We start from the raw sequence: 19,423 nt of genomic DNA, 5'->3' as shown, positions 1-19,423 counted from the left end.
GGTAGGACAACTGAACACGAGAGGGGATAAATCTGTGCATGAGGGAGAGCAAGTTTCCTTGAAAGAATTCCCAGGATGAGTTGATGTTTGAGAAAGTAGTGATAGGAGACCAGTCTGTAAGTTTGATGGCTGCTCGGAGACCCTGCCAGTCGGCTTGAGTGAAATGCCAGACTCGACGGCGGTGAGGTGGTTCTCTGATAACAGCCAGAGAGATGTCCACTTTGACAAGGATGTGGTCAGAAGAACCGATTGGAGCGAAGGAAGAGCAGCAGATATTGTCAGGGAAATTTGTCAAAATCAGATCCAGAAGAGATGGAGTACCATTGGTTGAGATCCGGGTCGGGAAGTTGACCGATTGAGTTCGTCCAAATGAGTCGCAGAAAGCTTTTGCTGAGGGCCATGACAGGTGAGAGAGGTACCCACACCTCGCCAACTGGCGTGATGACAATTGAAGTCACCACATAAGAGGAAGAGAGAGTTTGGATGAGAAGATAGATGGTCCATGTTTTCAGATATGTATATGTATGTATATATATATATATATATATGTATATATATGTATATATATATATATATATATATATATATATATATATATATATATATATATATATACATATACATATATATACATATACATATTGTTGTGGTTGACGAAATTCACAAACCACCATTCAGGTCCCTTAGGTGAGATATCTCTGTAAGTATATGTGTAGTTAGGTCCAAACCCGTTGTCTAGAGGGAATAAATGTCATTCACTCGGGCTGCGACTCTTCAGGATAGCCGTTTTTCTTTTACTATCTTTATTTTGGACCAGCCGCCATTATTACCACCACCAACCACGTCTCAACAGCCATCACACAACAACCACAACGCCGCTTCACAACAACAACCACCAACCACAACGCCGCTTCACAACAACAACCACAACGCCGCTTCACCAGAACAACCACCAACCACAACGCCGCTTCACAACAACAACCACCAACCACAACGCCGCTTCACCACAACCGCCACGACCTTTACCGTCACAACTCGCCACCATCGCATCCACACCATCTCGCGCCACTCGTGGGCACCGATACTGGACTCGTGCAGGGCGCGCACCGAGCAGCGTATTCAAAAACATCACGGACTTTCCGCAGAAAACGGATCAAAAACGACTCACGCCCACTTTTGTTCCGTCCAATCGGCGAGCTGGGGCGAATTGGCCCCGCCTCCAGGGCGTTGGAGTGAGGACGCTATATGCAAATTCATGGATCAAAAAGCATTCACGCCCACTTTTCCTCGGTCCAATGGGGAGCCAGTTAGAGAGGTGAAGGGTCGGAGGCAAAGGGTCAAGGGTGAAGGAGCGAAGCCACGGGGCTGAGATAAAAGGATGCGTTCGTCAGTTGGCAGTTGTGTGCGGAGTTCAAGAGAGTCGTCGGTGGAGCTGGAAAGAAGTGGGAGAAGTCAAGAGTGAAGAGTTGGGACGAGCCAAGAGAGGAGACGGAGAGGGCGAGTAGACGGAGCTGTGGAGAGGTGGCGGCGGCGAAGGCGGACGAGGGGGTGCTCGCGTCGGTGCCGGGAGCTGCAGAGGGAGAGGCCAGCAACGCGACCGAGGTCGAGGAAGAGACGCTCGCCGCGGGACCCGAGACAGGGTGATATCCTCCTTCCCCCGAGCATCAGCAACCCCCTCCTGTTTCCCCCCGCGCTGAGATAGTGCGACAAAGGGGGCCCCTTTCCCACCCCCTACCAGACACTGTCCGCGAGGCCCGCGGAGTTGAGGCGCCACCGCCGCTCTGCGTCTCATCATCAGACGGTAGGCCCGACACGGTCTCGGCCCCAGGACCGCCTACCCCCCCTCATCCTTGAGGGTGGTTCTTTTCTTTTGATTTGGGTATACGTGTTGTCGGCGCCATCTGTGAAGTAAAATTGTATAAGTGTTGCCGAGTGCTCGCGTAGTCGGTAATAGATCTGCATTGTTGCATTTGCTTTTTGTGTAATATTGTGTTTCTTCTTCTATTACATTTGCTTTTGGTGTAATTGTATATGTGTGCTTTCCGTTCATCGCGAAATAAATGTGCTTATTGTTGAACTGTTTTCCCGCTTCGCTTCGTCTTTTCTTTCATTGAATCTCCATCTTGCTTCACGTAAAGGGTTGGTCGTGGGCTAAAACGCCCGATAATTAATCGAACCGTCGAGGCCGACGAATAACACCGCTCGGTTATCCCGATAGTACGGAACGGGTCGCTTAAAGTGGCCCGTGTCCGAAGTCGACCTGCGGCGAGGTGCGATCGCCCGGTCTACCCTCCGTGTGGGTACTTAGGTAGGTCGAATTTGGCGAGCAACCCTATCCCACGCGGGGGCCGATTGGCACGATCGTGGTGAGGCCGAAAGGTCCACCCGTGACTGGTTCCCGGCGTTAGTCCGAGAGGGTCACGACTGGATTGTCCGTCCGGTGGGCGACGTGCCGCGATTCGAGTTACGTGGCCGTTCGCACGCCGGCGGGCGCGAATCCGCAACACTGGTGTCAGGTCGTGCGATACAAACTCATCGCCCTCCTCGCGGCACTGGTATCGGAGAACGGGAAAACGGGCTCTCCTGTCTCCGGCTAAATTCACGGGAATCGGTCCAGGGGTGAGAGGAGCGACCCCCGATTCCCTCCAAATTACGAGCGAGCTAAATTAACCCTTTAAGAGAAGCAAGATGGCGTCTCAAGGCGAGCGGGAGCCGGGGGTATTAGAAATGGATGTAGAATGTGTAGAATCCATGGCTCAGGACGAAATCCCCGTGCAGGAAATGTTGGTTGTACAGGAAAACGAACTCGCCCAACTGAACCCAGAGCCCGAAATAGGTGCGGCAGCGGCCGCGGTGTATGACACCTCCCCTCCCCTTCTCCACCAAAACCCTTCCCCAACCCCTGCCGAAACGGCTCACCCAAGCGCACCCGACATGGCCCAGCTATTCACCATGCTGGCAAAAATGTATGCGGAAATGACAGCGAAGATAATTGCGAATATGAAAAACGAAATGAAAGGCATGAACGAAAAGATGGATAAAAATACAAATGAAATGAAAAACGAAATGAAAGGAATGAACAAGCAAATGAAGGAAGAAACGAAAGAGCTGCGGGGTGAGACGCAGAACATGGGCCGATGCCTGCAGGCGGGCATGAAGGCCGTTAGCAGGGAACTCAAAATGGCGACTCCACGTGTAGGAACGAACGAACTGGGAGGGGGTGCAACGGCTGACAGGCCCGCGGTGGAGGCGGGTGAAAAAATAATTCGGGGGGCGTGTTGGGCGAAGGTCGTGACGATGACCGAAAGGGAAAAATTAAATGGGGAGACCAAAACGTGTGAGACGAGACACAAGGTGACGACAAAGGAAATAAAGATAGTTGAGACAAGGGAGGTAAAGGGTGAAGAGTTGGCAGAGACACGGGAGATGGGAACGATAGAGGGAAGACTGCACGATGAAGACGGGGTAAGTGACGCACACACACACACACAGAGGTCGTGGAGGACAATGGGGGTGAGCTCGCGGACTGGGTGGAGGCCCGGTGCGAGCAGCTGGATGGCCTCCTCCAGGAACGAGGGGAGGGAGTATTCCCCCTTGAGGCGAGTCACGACCAGGTGAGTTTGGTTGTGCTTTGCGAGGTTGAGGGGACGAGTGCTGCCGACAGGTGCACGGAGAGCTTGGGGGGGTATAGAGGCCCCGGAGACCCTTGTGGGGACACGATCCCCAGTGTGGTTGTCCCTGTGTGTGTGGTGCAAGGCGTGAGTGCGTCCCCGTGTGTGGAAGCGACCCCGTGTGTGAGTGGTGTGGTGGCGATGGTGCCAGAGTACGTGCTTCCCAGCACGCCGTGTGTGGATGAGGCACCGTGTGTGGAAGAGGCCGTGTGTGTGGATGAAACGGCCAGTGTGGATGAGGCACCGCGGGTGAGTGCCCCCACGTGTGTGAGTGCGGGACGGTGTGTGGATGAGGCACCGCGGGTGAGTGCCCCCGCGTGTGTGAGTGAGGCACGGTGTGTGAGTGAGGCACCGCGGGTCAGTGCCCCCGCGGGTGTGAGTGGAGTGGTTTGTATGAATGGAGCACCACGTGTGAGTGGTATGGTTTATGCAAGGGAGACCGTGTGTGTGAGAGAGCGGTATGTAAGGGAGATGTCGGTCGGCATGTGTGAACATGCAGCCGCGTCTCCCGGGGTGAATGTAATGGAATGGAGTGTGAGCGTCGTAACACGCAGGTATGCGTGGGTCGAATGGCGACGACGGCGACATGGGAGGAACGAAAGCCGAGTAGCGGCTGTAGTTGTTTCGGGGACCGTGCCGGGTTCACCCAGCAGTGAGCACGAGGTCCGTGCTGTGCAACGCACGAGGCCCCCACGTGCTCGCTTGCGAGAGTGAAGTCCCGGTCCGGAAACGCCAGCGGTGGATTTGCCGATCCCGCGGACGGACAAAGTTTAGGCAGGATTACGGATTTGGACCGGACGGGTTCTCCACGCGATCGTGTGTGTTAAGCTCCAACGGGCAAAGCACATGTGTTCGCGTGGGGAACCCCTCGAGACGTGGGGCTTGTGTTTTTTTATGCGCACGGTGACGCCATGGCTGCACGCGGGGTTGGAATCCGGCAGGAGGGGTATCCCTGCCGGAGGTACCGTCCAAGGAGGGACGAGGAACACGTGCAGCTGCATGACGTCACGGGGAGGGGCAAATTGCGCGAGCTGTGAGTTGCCGCGCTGGTGATGCGCATGTAAAAAATAAAAATAAAAAAAAAGCCTCGCTTTCGGGTGCACAGGATTCCTGGGCAAGGGGTGGAAGACCCCCTTTACCTGGGCACAGGATGGAAACTAGTTAGGGGGAAGGGTTAGCTTAGTTAGACCGACTTCATGGGGCAGGGGTAAGTCCTCATGGAGTCCGTGGAATGGATTAGTTAGAGGGATGATAGCGAGATTTAGGTTGGGAAATAAAAGTTATTTTAGAGATTTGGAGACAGTGACTGACAGTGGATGTGTAGAGTTGACGTAGTTTAGCTACGTAGTGTTAAAAGGAACGTGCTGTAGTTTAAGGGACGACGTGGGAGCACGAGTTAGTTAGGGGAGGTAGTTAGAAGGATGGCAGAGTTCAGCGGTGAGTGTGTTGAAGAGTTGGTGAGTGAAGTGGAAGCATGTGCTTGGTGAGTGAGTGAGGCCAGCGGGTCTGTGTGAGTGGAGCGAATGGGGAATGCATGGTGCGATGAGTGATTGGGGGGAGGAGTGACTCCCGCCCAAGGGACCCCGGGGTCAGTGTGGAGTGAGTTAGGGGGTTAGTTAAATTGAAAAATGGAAGTCGTTTTGTTGTTGGTGGGGAAGTAGGCTCGAAACCCGTTTGGAGGGGTGCAGGAGCCCTGTTGACGGGCTGGGAGCGTGGCTGCGAAAGGTGAGTATCGCTGAGTGGGTACCCCGGGCACCAGGCTAGTCGGCCGTGGTAGGCCAAGGGCCCATGGGGGGCCGGGATAGCGTAGTGGGCACGGGTGCGCCTGCTTGGTGCGGGGGCCCGGGGCGCCATTAGCCGCGTGGGCACTGTTGTGGGCACGGGTGACCCTCGGAAAGGGGCCTGGGAAGCCAGCCTGCCACGTGTGCGTTTCAGGGGAGGTGCCATGGGGGGCACTCCCCGGTGTTTAGGGAGCTGGTAGGCTCGGAGGCAGTGTAGTGCCCGGGGGTGCCAAAGCTGGGGAATCGGCAGAGGGTCGTGCCTGCCAAAGGGAGCCACGTGTCCCAGCCATGAGACCGTGTGAGGGCACGGAACGAAAATTGGGGGGCGAGGCCCGAAATTGTGAGGACACCAACACAGGCGACGGGAATCTGGGTTGTTAGAACCAATAGTTTAAGCGAGAGGCGCTTGTTGAAAGCCCCGGGGTAGTTTAACAGTTAATGGATAGGGTAGATTAGGAAGTGTACCCCTCCGCACCATCCATCCCCTCGCTCTCGTTGTGGGCCGCTGGACCCACTTTGGGTTAGATCGCTGAAGTCTGGGGAGGCCATCCTGAGGCTTCGTTGGGCCTCGACACAGGACGTTAGCTCTCCCTTATTCCCCTCCGGGAAGGGAACGTAGGGGTTGGGAGTAGGCTAGGTGACAGGATAGGTTAGCCGAACAAGGACAGTACAGGGGGTTAGGGGACGATTTATAGTGGGGAAGTAAAAATAAAAAAATAAGTTGGGGCTAAATTGGGGTTTGACAAATTAAGGGAGTGGGTATGTACAGTGACAGGCAAAGGTGATAGGTGGGAGGGAGACAGGGAGGTAGGTCCGAGCCCGCCTTCCGAGTGGCCAGCACCACCGCACTCCCTCCACCAACCTCCACTGAACGGCAAAGGCTGGCCAGCTTCATCTGCTGGCTGTGTTGCTGTAAGGCCTGTGCCGGCCCACTTCATCTGCCGGCTGGCTGTTTTTCTTCAAGGCCTGTGCCGGCCCACTTCATCGGCAGCTGTTGTGTTGCTGCAAGGCCTGTGCCGGCCGGATCATCTGCAGCTGTGGTACTTCAAGGCCTGTGCCGGCCAGTTCATCTGCCGGTTGTGTTTGCCTGCAACGGCCTTCTTCTGTGGGCTGTGTTTGCCTGCTGCCTTTGCCATGCCATGCCCACTGCCCACGTTCACCAGCCCCGTTCAATTTTGCTTTGCCCCCCCCCCCCTGTTCATTGCCATGTGCGCCAGGATCAAGGCAACAGTTTGCAAGCTGCAAGAACTGCCCTGTTGGCAGCTACAACACGGGCCTGCAGTGGCGGCCCGTGCACCGTGTTTGTGTTCAGCATCCATTCGTTGTGTTCATTGCGTGTGCCACTTGAGCTGGCACGGAGACTGCGTTTGTGCAGCCCATGCACCGTTGTGGTTCACTGCGTTCAGTTCAAACCATTCATCCATCCATTCGTTGTGTTCATTGCGTGTGCCACTTGAGCTGGCACGGAGACTACGTTTGTGCGGCCCATGCACCGTTGTGGTTCACTGCGTTCAGTTCAAAAGGGAAGGCCTTGGACTGCGTGTGAGCAGCCGGCCACGTTCCCTGTCACCTGCATTGTTTGAGCCAGAGACTGCATGCGGGCAGCCTGGCTCCCTGCTAACTGCTTTCTTTTTGCAGAGTTCAATGATCCTGGGCCATGGTTTAGTGTAAAATTTGTAAGTTAAGGTTAAGATGTACTGTAAATATGAGTGCGCCCCCGTCATGTCTGTCCTAGCGCCGGCAATTTTATTTAAGTCGTCCGTGTGAGTGAGTTTGTTTCGGTAGTTACTCAGCCCTCAGGTTATTTATTTTGGGGACACGAATACCATGAATGTCGCACTCAGGGATCCGTAGGTAAAATGTACTAGGGGAAAACTACACATGATGGCACACGAAAATTTGACGACTCGGGACGAGTCTGTAAAAAGGGGAGGGGGTAGTGTTGTGGTTGACGAAATTCACAAACCACCATTCAGGTCCCTTAGGTGAGATATCTCTGTAAGTATATTTGTAGTTAGGCCCAAACCCGTTGTCTAGAGGGAATAAATGTCATTCACTCGGGCTGCGACTCTTCAGGATAGCCGTTTTTCTTTTACTATCTTTATTTTGGACCAGCCGCCATTATTACCACCACCAACCACGTCTCAACAGCCATCACACAACAACCACCAACCACAACGCCGCTTCACAACAACAACCACCAACCACAACGCCGCTTCACAACAACAACCACCAACCACAACGCCGCTTCACCACAACAACCACCAACCACAACACCGCTTCACAACAACAACCACCAACCACAACGCCGCTTCACCACAGCCGCCACGACCTTTACCGTCACAACTCGCCACCATCGCATCCACACCATCTCGCGCCACTCGTGGGCACCGATACTGGACTCGTGCAGGGCGCGCACCGAGCAGCGTATTCAAAAACATCACGGACTTTCCGCAGAAAACGGATCAAAAACGACTCACGCCCACTTTTGTTCCGTCCAATCGGCGAGCTGGGGCGAATTGGCCCCGCCTCCAGGGTGTTGGAGTGAGGACGCCATATGCAAATTCATGGATCAAAAAGCATTCACGCCCACTTTTCCTCGGTCCAATGGGGAGCCAGTTAGAGAGGTGAAGGGTCGGAGGCAAAGGGTCAAGGGTGAAGGAGCGAAGCCACGGGGCTTATATAAACAGCTGCGTTCGTCAGTTGGCAGTTGTGTGCGGAGTTCAAGAGTCGTCGGTGGAGCTGGAAAGAAGTGGGAGAAGTCAAGAGTGAAGAGTTGGGACGAGCCAAGAGAGGAGACGGAGAGGGCGAGTAGACGGAGCTGTGGAGAGGTGGCGGCGGCGAAGGCGGACGAGGGGGTGCTCGCGTCAGTGCCGGGAGCTGCAGAGGGAAAGGCCAGCAACGCGACCGAGGTCGAGGAAGAGACGCTCGCCGCGGGACCCGAGACAGGGTGATATCCTCCTTCCCCCGAGCATCAGCAACCCCCTCCTGTTTCCCCCCCCGCGCTGAGATAGTGCGACAAAGGGGGTCCCTTTCCCACCCCCTACCAGACACTGTCCGCGAGGCCCGCGGAGTTGAGGCGCCACCGCCGCTCTGCGTCTCATCATCAGACGGTAGGCCCGACACGGTCTCGGCCCCAGGCCCGCCTACCCCCCCCTCATCCTTGAGGGTGGTTCTTTTCTTTTGCTTTGGGTATACGTGTTGTCGGCGCCGTCTGTGAAGTAAAATTGTATAAGTGTTGCCGAGTGCTCGCGTAGTCGGTAATAGATCTGCATTGTTGCATTTGCTTTTTGTGTAATATTGTTTCTTCTTCTATTACATTTGCTTTTGGTGTAATTGTATATGTGTGCTTTCCGTTCATCGCGAAATAAATGTGCTTATTGTTGAACTGTTTTCCCGCTTCGCTTCGTCTTTTCTTTCATTGAATCTCCATCTTGCTTCACGTAAAGGGTTGGTCGTGGGCTAAAACGCCCGATAATTAATCGAACCGTCGAGGCCGACGAATAACACCGCTCGGTTATCCCGATAGTCCGGAACGGGTCGCTTAAAGTGGCCCGTGTCCGAAGTCGACCTGCGGCGAGGTGCGATCGCCCGGTCTACCCTCCGTGTGGGTACTTAGGTAGGTCGAATTTGGCGAGCAACCCTATCCCACGCGGGGGCCGATTGGCACGATCGTGGTGAGGCCGAAAGGTCCACCCGTGACTGGTTCCTGGCGTTAGTCCGAGAGGGTCACGACTGGATTGTCCGTCCGGTGGGCGACGTGCCGCGATTCGAGTTACGTGGCCGTTCGCACGCCGGCGGGCGCGAATCCGCAACAATATATACATATATATATATATATATATATATATATATATATATATATACATATACATATTTATATACATACATATACATATACATATACATATATATATATATATATATATATATATATATATATATATACATATACATATTTATATGCATACATATACATATACATATACATATACATATACATATATACAGTGGGGAGAACAAGTATTTGATACACTGCCGATTTTGCAGGTTTTCTGACTTCCAAAGCACGTCGAGGTCTGCAATTTTTATCAGAGGTACACTTCAACTGTGAAAGACGGAATCTAAAACAAAAATCCTGAAAATCACATTGTATGATTTTTAGATAATTAATTTGCATTTTATTGCATGAAATAAGTATTTGATCACCTACCAACCAGAAAGAATTCCGGCTCTCACAGACCTGTTAGTTTTGTCTTTGAGAAGCCCTCCCATTCTCCACTCATTACCTGTATTAACTGCACCTGTTTGAACTCGTTATCTGCATAAAAGACAGCTGTCCACACTCAATCAATCAGACTCCAACCTCTCCACAATGGGCAAGACCAGAGAGCTGTCTCAGGACATCAGGGACAAAATTGTAGACTTGCACAAGGCTGGGATGGGCTACAGGACAATAGGCAAGCAGCTTGGTGAGAAGGCAACAACTGTTGGCGCAATTATTAGAAAATGGAAGAAGTTCAAGATAACAGTCAATCTCCCTTGGTCTGGGGCTCCATGCAAGATCTCAAATGTGGAGCCTCAATGATCATGAGAAAGGTGAGGGATCAGCCCAGAACTACACGGCAGGACCTGGTCAATGACCTGAAGAGAGCTGGGACCACAGTATCAAAGAAAACCATAAGTAACAATCGACGCCGTCATGGATTAAAATCCTGCAGCGCACACAAGGTCCCTCTGCTCAAGCCAGCGCATGTCCAGGCCCGTCTGAAGTTTGCCAATGACCATCTGGATGATCCAGAGGAGGAATGGGAGAAGGTCATGTGGTCTGATGAGACCAAAATAGAGCTTTTTGGTTTAAACTCCACTCGCATTGTTTGGAGGAAGAAGGATGAGTACAACCCAAGAACACCATCCCAACCGTGAAGCATGGAGGTGGAAACATCATTCTTTGGGGATGCTTTTCTGCAAAGGGGACAGGACGACTGAACCGTATTGAGGGGAGGATGGATGGGCCATGTATCGCGAGATCTTGGCCAACAACCTCCTTCCCTCAACAAGAGCATTGAAGATGGGGCGTGGCTGGGTCTTCCAGCATGACAACGACCCGAAACACACAGCCAGGGCACCTAAGGAGTGGCTCCGTAAGAAGCATCTCAAGGTCCTGGAGTGGCCTCGCCAGTCTCCAGACCTGAACCCAAAAGAAAATCTTTGGAAGGAGCTGAAAGTCTGTGTTTCCCAGCGACAGCCCCGAAACCTGAAGGATCTGGAGAAGATCTGTATGGAGGAGTGGGCCAAAATCCCTGCTGCAATCTGTGCAAACCTGGTTAAAAACTACAGGAAACGTCTGATCTCTGTAATTGCAAACAAAGGTTTCTGTACCAAATATTAAGTTCTGTTTTTCTGATGTATCAAATACTTATTTCATGGAATAAAATGCAAATTAATTATTTAAATATACCATCGGAGATGGGGAATCCCCGCCATTGAATGAAAAAGGTCATACATATTACAGATAATGAGGGAGGTGAATTAGAAGCATGACACCATTTGGTCATCATCTCGAAAAAGTTCCGCAGGGGTGAGGAACGTTGTCACCAAAAATAATTGAAATCAGATAAGTGGTTTTCCATTTATTACAAAAAACATTTTTTTCAAGATGGCTGCCCCAGTCGGCCATCTTTGATCCGGCCACGCCCAAAATCAATAGGGTTCTTCCTTTTCAGGTGGTACATGTGTGACTCAAATTTCAAATTGATATGGCGAAAAAACATTTTTTTCAAGATGGCCGCCCCAGTCGGCCATCTTGGATCCGGCCACGCCCAAAATCAATAGGGTTTTTCCTTTTCATGTGGTACATGTGTGACCCAAATTTCAAATCGATATGGCGAACATTTTATGAGTTATCGCACTCACAGCTATAAATGTTGACGCCCGGATGGATGGACGGACGGACGACCTGGGTGACAACAATATCCCCCTTCCGCCACGCGGCGGGGGATAAAAATCATACAATGTGATTTTCTAGATTTTTGTTTTAGATTCCGTCTTTCACAGTTGAAGTGTACCTATGATAAAAATTGCAGACCTCTACGTGCTTTGTAAGTGGGAAAACCTGCAAAATCGGCAGTGTATAAAATACTTGTTCTCGCCACTGTATATACATATATACTAGACGACCCGTGAACCCGTTGGATTCCCGTTGTGACAGCGGTTGATGAAAAAAATCATTTCAAGAAAAAAAAAAAGATAGCTCCAGCGAACTATACCGCTGAGGTTGTTTGCATTGATCAAATTCTCCCGAAGAGTACTTGACTGAATTGGGAATTGATTTTTTAATAATTTTTTTCATTGCCCGATTTGAATGAAACTTGATACTGCACACCACAGGCAAATGGCGAGTAAGGTGGGCTGAAAATTTTTACGCTATCGTGTACAGTTTTGGCTGTATTTGGGGAACATACATACACACAGTACATATTTTCAAGATGAGAGTTTTCGTAATACATGTATATAGATATATCGAAGCATGTGGAGTGTGACGAGCACTCCGCCGATCCCCATTGGACACAGTTTCTGTGCGGATTATGCGGTTTTACCGTGTGAGACATAATCCGCAGCGATGCTCACCATAACAGTCAGGAGGTGTGTGTGTGTGTGTGTGTGTGTGTGTGTGTGTGTGTGTGTGTGTGTGTGTGTGTGTGTGTGTGTGTGTGTGTGTGTGTGTGTGTGTGTGTGTGTGTGTGTGTGTGTGTGTGTGTGTGTGTGTGTGTGTGTGTGTGTGTGTGTGTGTGTGTGCTTATCCCCTATAAGCATCGTACAATAATTAAAAGCACAGTGAAAAACTTCTCAAAACAATTTCAATGGACACAGTTCTTTTAGAACCTTAAAATATACTAGTGATGATAATACAAAATATAAATGGAATGCAGAAAGCCAATGGACACAGATGTTTTATAACTGTAAAAATGATAATTATTATAACACAAATTCTTGTTGTCTCCAAGCCTCAATAATGTTGAGAGACGACAAATACATGGAATTTATTGCATTCAACATGACATTATGATTGGATTCAGACATCTTGTACAAACAAAAGATTTTATAACAATGGGTTCATTTTGCATTAAACAAAATGGATTTGGCCAATTCATACCATACCTTGCAACGGCCATGACATCATCAGTGCCACAATTGTAAAGAGAAAATGACAGTGTATTACAGCCTCAATAGTTGCTCAATGCTCAGAAGCCTGTCATCCAACTCCCTTTTAAAACACAAATGTGCACAATATTTTTTTTATGTTCTATTTTCAGAATTTGGCCACTGGCAATGTCATCAGCCACAAAAGCAACCTTAAGAGGGATGATTGTCATCAACTCTTCTCCGGAATCTTGGTTAATTTTATCGCATAAGAAAAGGGAGAGAATCATTTGGAAAACTGCTGCTGTGCAACCATTTAAACAACATTAAGCTGACATAGTGCACGTAATCTCGGTGTAAGACAGTCCCTCACCAGTGGTGGCCCGCCTAAGAAGATTGTTCCTTGCTTTCGTACGATGATGCTTTCATCTGCCATGGCTGGTACATAGGCACCACCAGCTGTGCAAGAGCCCATCACCACGGCGATCTGAGCACAGTGTGAGTTACTTCTCTACAACAAATCATTCTGTAAACACACCGAGTGAGTCTGTACTTGAATTGAAAAAAATAATATATAGCAGAAAATGGTACTCAGGCAACAATGTGGTTATTGTTTATTTCTGATAAGTGTTTTTTTTGGAAAATATAGTTATATCAAACTCTAAGTATTTATGTATATGAAGTTATACATCACATTTACAGCTGGTCACAAGCTTTGCATGGCCCATATTTCAAGGTAAAAATGTTGACAAATGCTGTTTAAAAAGAGATTTAAATTGCCCAAAGCCTGAAACTTATTTATGCATTGACCTGAGCAATTCCGAGGGATGACATCGTGGCTTGGTTGAAGAAAATACGGCCAAAATGATCTCGGTCTGGAAAAACATCTGCCTGCCGTGGAAGGTTCGCCCCACCGGAGTCCACTTGGGATACAGCACAGGATCGACAACATTAATAAATTAGAGTGGTACAAACAGGCACAGCAATTATAATGAATAGTCCCAAGTGGGACAGACGCTCGTCTCCCGATGGAGGGCGGTCGTTGGTGCGGTGCATTAGGTGATAAAGTTTATTTTCAGTTTAATTTGATGGAAACTTATGGGCCCGTGGGGGCTGAAAGGTCTGATAACCTTTTTGTATTCACGCAAGGGGCTTTTGACAAAAGCAAGGCTCCATTCTAGATGCGTATTGTTTGTGGGCCGAAACAAGTGAATATTTATTGGATAGCATAGCCGAAACCTCAACAAACCAGTCAGAATTAACAAGAACCCAACAAGGATGTATCAATTCCAAATCCTTCGAGAACAGTCGCCAACAAAATGGGGGAAAAAATCAAACATTTGACAACAGAGAGCACAGTGTCAACGTGGTGTTTCGAATTTCGATCAAATGAACAAAATAGATTGCATTGCTCTAATCCAAATACAAGGCTGGACCTGGCAAAACGTGAAATCCACGAAAAAGCAAAAATAATCGTTACGCCTACAGATTGGAAATTAAGTTAATTCATTTTGCATCGCTCAACATTCCTGCAATACGAATCCGATTTCACACTTTCATCAGAATGTATTCCAATGAACAAAGAAAAAAAACAAGAAAAAAAATCCCGCATCGAGAAGCGATCGAACCCTGGTTGTTCGTGTGAAATTTAAACATTTTAACCACTTCGCCACAGGGCGAAGCAAAGAACCGACTGCTGTGATCATTAACTCGTAATAATTTTATGTGATATTCACATAATTACATTTTTAAGTTAATTACCTCACCACCTGGATGGCAAACAAAAAAAAGGGCTCCATTAATTTTTGCGCATCATGTCATGAATTATTATGCCGAATTTCAAAACGATACATTGAGCCGCCATGGAGGAGTAGGGAAAAAAAACGAAAAATGTTAATGGACCCACTAATATAGTTTTTAGAGCTTGTCGACTCCGTCGTCGTCGAGTTATAAAGTGCATCAAGACAAAAATCTAATATTAGTGGCAATCGGGAAGGCAAAGTTTGTTGCTAGAGAATACGGTAGTAATGTTTGCAATGAACCCAATGTTGTACTTTGGAAAATAAAAATAAAAAAAATTCAAAGGGCACAAAGACCACCAAGGTTGTTTTCTCAAATCGTGTTCAATTTAACAGAGTTCAAGGCATCCTGACAGTGGTCTAATGGATGTTGTCGTTTTCATTAGCACGGGATTGAGGGATCTTGCCGAATCGATCTCTGCACATCTTCACATTGATTGCTTTTAGGATACCTTAAAAAGTTTAACCCCCATCACCAGAGCAAAACAAACAATATTTGTGGCTTCAATTACAATAGAAATAGTAGCACATCTACAACATTTGTCTTTCCAATAATTCATTAATAGAAACACCATTATTAAAAATAAAAGAATTTGGTTGGATGTTGGAGCATCTTGTGAAGATTAATTCCAAGCTTAAAATGCAACACCAGGTTTGCAATTTTTACAACATTTCAGCACAATTTTAATGGAGAGAAATCAGCAAATGAATGAGCAGGAACAGCCAGAATGCCACAAATTAATTGTGTTTTGACGTCAATGCACTGGTGAAACAATTGATGATGTTCCACTATCACCTCCATCACATCGTTCATCGAGTGCCCCCTGCTGTATTCCATCACAACTTCAATCTATGCGATTAACAACCCAAATATGCTAAATGATGTGCGGGAATGCAGTTGGATTAATTTCCTTTTGTCGTATAATAAATCTGTCTTTATATCCTATTCCATATTTATTTGTCGGCAAAGGTACAAATTCTATTTGACTGCTTTTCATTGGATGGGCCCTTCAAGCCTCACAATAGTCTCAAATCATGGACTTTTTATTTTTACAGTATCTAAGGCTTGTAGTGGAGCTGCCGCACACACATCTCACACACATAGACATAAAGATAAACACACGAGACACAACACAGGACTGTTAGAGAAGAGAAACACAGCCACTGAGCTTGGGGGAAGTGTCATCACCTCCTGGGGTACTCTGGGTACCAGCAATGCCACAACAATGGCATCACTTTTCTCACCGCACTCAGAGGGCATTACCGAAGGAGGAATGTCCTACTCCCCATGGATGCCACTCTATGGGGGTTGTCCATCCTCTTTTCCTTTTAAATTCTGAATGTCAAGCAAGGAAGCAGCAAAGAACATTTTAGTATGACTCGGCCAGGGTTTGAACCGCTGACCTCCCAGATTCGGAGCGGACGCTCTCACCATTACACCATCGATTCTCGTTTAAAAATAAAAATAAAACACATTACAAAAACTCTAACCAAAACTCTTACACTTTGTCTTCAAAAAAACATTTCAGAAGGATTATTTGGGATGTCAAACTGATTACATAATCAACATTCTGTGTTCAACCTCCCACTATCACATACACCGACCACCCTGTCCCCCAAACCACCCCATTCTCAAACTCATCCAAAGGAAAAAATAAAGATAAGAAGACCCAAAAGCTTGCATGTCAGCCCAATAAACTACAGGTAAGAAGCTTGCACACCTAAATAAACACATGGCAAGCGGTTTTGCTGAGCAATCTCTTGTGCCCGTAGGTGTTTCTTCACTGTGATAGGAAAGTACGTCCCACCCTTCACTGTTGCATCATTGGCCACAATCAAGCATTCCACTCTGCAAAAACAAAGAGCACATGACTTTAAAGAAAATGAGCAAATGACTTCATGCATGGCAGGCACTTGGTATATCAAGCGGTCTTCAAAACGCTAAATGTGTAACCTGCATGCCTAAGAATTAAAAAAAAAAAAATTGGGTTCTCCGGTTCTGGGTTTGGAGCGTTGGCAGGTCTCCTTCAGGGCTCTCTGCTGTCAATCTCAAAGTTAAGTTTCGATCGTTATCTGTCCCGTTTCAACTGTTTATTTTCTTACCTGCATGTTACTGTGTGTTCCTAGTTCGGTTTTGTTTCAAAAATCGTGCTATTTTGTGAGTTTTCATCGACCTTGTCTTTCCGAGTGCTTGAAGCCTACCCATCGTGCCCCTCGGTGTACGATAGTGTTTATTTGTATTTTCTCCCCATTACCTGCAATTTTCTATCTTCCCCACTTTCCTAACGTCCCCCATCACTCCCAACTAAGCACTCAATTTCTTGTCTTAAATCAAAAAATAATAATAATAATAATAATAAACTACCTTTCTCCTTGCACACTCACAAGTCTCGATTCTTCTTCTTCTTCTTCAACTGCTCTTCTTCTTCCTCCTGCCGGCACACCATCTTTATTCTACTGAGCTGACCCTCTCTCGGCATTATCTTCACGATTTCTTCCGATCGACAACCTTCCATTCCCGAATCTTACCAGTTCTTCAAAAATACATCAAAAAATAATAATCTTCCTTGTATCCTTTCAATCTCTACACCTCCTGTAACCATGTCTGTCTGTCTGTCTGTCTGTCTGTCTCTCTCTCTCTTACTTTTCATCGACCCAGCAGCTTCACACTGCGTTTACCGTCCAAATTCACCACACACTTCCACGATTTTACTTCAACCTTCCCTTTTCCAAATGTTACGCAATCCTTATTTAAAATAAATAATTTCACTTTTGACGATACACCTCCCAGAGCCAAGTGCTTCTCCCATAACCACGTCATCTGTTTAGACCCCCTGCGTTTACCGATCCAATTTCACCATTCACCTCACGATTTTTTCCACAACACTTCCATGACATCTGATGAAAACCCTCTCAAACTAGAGGGGGAGCACTCGGGAGAGTGCAAAACCTCCGCCGCCAATACTGCTGGGTCGCTCAAGTGAACCTTATATCCTATTCATTAAATATGATGTGAACAGTGCAGACAGAGTTATAGTTCTTTTCTCCATTTTTTTTTGGGGGGGGGGGGTTGGAAATCACTTAAAACATGTAGAAATGCAAAAAAAAAAGAAATCGAAATTTTGTTGAAAAAAAAGTTGCAAAAATTGTTTTTTTCTCGAACAATTTTTTTTTGGGGGGGGGGGTTGGAAATCACTTAAAACATGTAGAAATGCGTAAAATAATTTTTCTCCAACTTTTTTTGGGGGGGGTTGGAAATCACTTGAAACGTAGAAATGCAAAAAAAAAAATTTTCTCCAACAATTTTTTTTTGGGGGGGGGAACCAAGTCCAAAATCTATTGGCATGATCCTTGAACCAAACCTAACCCCCACCCCCCCCAACAAGTTTCGTCGAAATCTGTCGAGGAGTTTTTCCGTAATAATGTTCACAAACAAACAAACAAACAAGCAGTCATAGACTGGAACTTACGAAATCGTCAACTTGACCTCTGACCTTGTCTAATAAAAGCTGTCTCTTGAGAAGGTAGCGACACAAACCAGAAGTTTCTACGATGATTCTGTATCAAACCATCAAAAATCATAACGTGTTCAGTTGTTCCCCCTCTCGTGTTCAGTTGTCTTACCCTTCCTCCCGCCCTTGGTTTACTGAAGCTTGTGGCGAGGCAGTTGTCCTGAAACAACTTGCCTTTGCCTCATGGAAAGCAAACCCAACTGAGGGCAATCTCAGTTCTTTCCACAAAGCTCAGAACAAGTGTGTATCTACCCTCAGGAGAGCCAGAAAACAACATCTTTCTCATCTCAAGTCTGAACTCTCAAACCTCTCTCCCTCCTCAAAATCCTGGTGGCGTTTAATCAAATCTGTTTCTGGTGTATGTTCCCCCTCCATCCCCTCCCTTACCTCAAATGGCCGCACTGCTGATTCCACACGTGATAAAGCTGAATGTCTAAACTCGGTGTTTGCAGCTAAATCTTGTGTCCCAAACCCATCACTATCTCTACCCACTTTACCCAGTCGCACCCAACTGTCCCTGGACTCTGTATCCTTTTCTCCTGACAAGGTGGAGAGCTTGCTTTCAAACCTCGAGTCAGATTCTGCAACCGGTCCAGACGGCATCAGCCCACGTGTCCTCAAAGCCTGCTCTTCTGCTCTTGCTCACCCTCTCTCTGTTCTATTCACCCTCTCATTTTCCCAAGGTCATCTGCCATCTACTTGGAAATCTGCTAACATCACTGCCCTGCATAAAAAAGGTGCAAAAACAGATCCCTGTAACTACAGACCAATCAGCCTTCTCCCAATCATCAGCAAGGTTATGGAATCCATCATCGCTTCAGACATGAAATCCTTCCTCTTCTCCAATGGCTTGATTTCCAATCATCAATTTGGTTTCAGACCAGGTCACTCTACCCTGGATATGCTGCTACTGCTCTCCCATCAATGGATGGAGGTCCTCAATGCCAGACAGGAAATCCGAGCCGTATCCCTGGACATATCACGTGCTTTTGACACAGTCTGGCACCCTGCACTACTCACCAAACTCTCTTCCCATGGTATTCAAGGCCATCTCCACTCATGGCTCGCAGACTTCCTCTCCTGTCGCAGTCAACGTGTGGCCCTAAATGGAGTTCTTTCATCCCCTCTTCCTGTGCAGGCTGGAGTTCCTCAAGGTAGCGTTCTGGGCCCTGTTCTTTTTCTGGTTTTCATCAATGATCTCTCGGACTCTCTGGAAAATCCTCTATTTCTCTTTGCCGATGACTCCACCCTCTGCCGTACCATCTGTCATCCCTCAGACCGGCAAGCAGCAGCTTCTTCGCTCACTGCAGATCTGGATAAAATCACAAACTGGTCCAACACGTGGAACATGTCTTTCAATCCACACAAATCTCACACTCTCACTATGTCTCTTCGAAAGGACCGTTTAGAAAACCCCCCCATCCACTTTCTCAACAATCCTCTGGAAGAAGTCTTTTCTTTCAAGCTTCTGGGTCTCACTATCTGCCATGACCTTTCCTGGGAAAGTCACATTTCCA

The 19,423-nt window shown here is 47.8% G+C and overlaps 1 protein-coding gene across 1 annotated transcript in view; it reads right to left on the bottom strand.

The window, feature by feature from the left end:
- Window positions 1–19,423, bottom strand: part of MCCC2 (methylcrotonyl-CoA carboxylase subunit 2) — a 250,557-nt gene that overhangs the window by 187,835 nt on the left and 43,299 nt on the right. The window contains exons 5-7 of the mRNA XM_085848665.1: window positions 16,116–16,243; window positions 13,406–13,518; window positions 12,969–13,082 (exon numbers count right to left, since the gene is read on the bottom strand). Of these exons, the coding sequence (XP_085704791.1) occupies window positions 12,969–13,082; window positions 13,406–13,518; window positions 16,116–16,243 (355 nt within the window). The remainder of the gene's footprint in view (window positions 1–12,968; window positions 13,083–13,405; window positions 13,519–16,115; window positions 16,244–19,423) is intronic.

This window comes from Eptatretus burgeri, chromosome 12, assembly GCF_056783735.1.
Source record: "Eptatretus burgeri isolate ZD-2024b chromosome 12, Ebu_testis_v1, whole genome shotgun sequence".
Classification (NCBI taxonomy): domain Eukaryota; kingdom Metazoa; phylum Chordata; class Myxini; order Myxiniformes; family Myxinidae; genus Eptatretus; species Eptatretus burgeri.
This window is presented reverse-complemented; position numbering and strand designations above follow the sequence as displayed.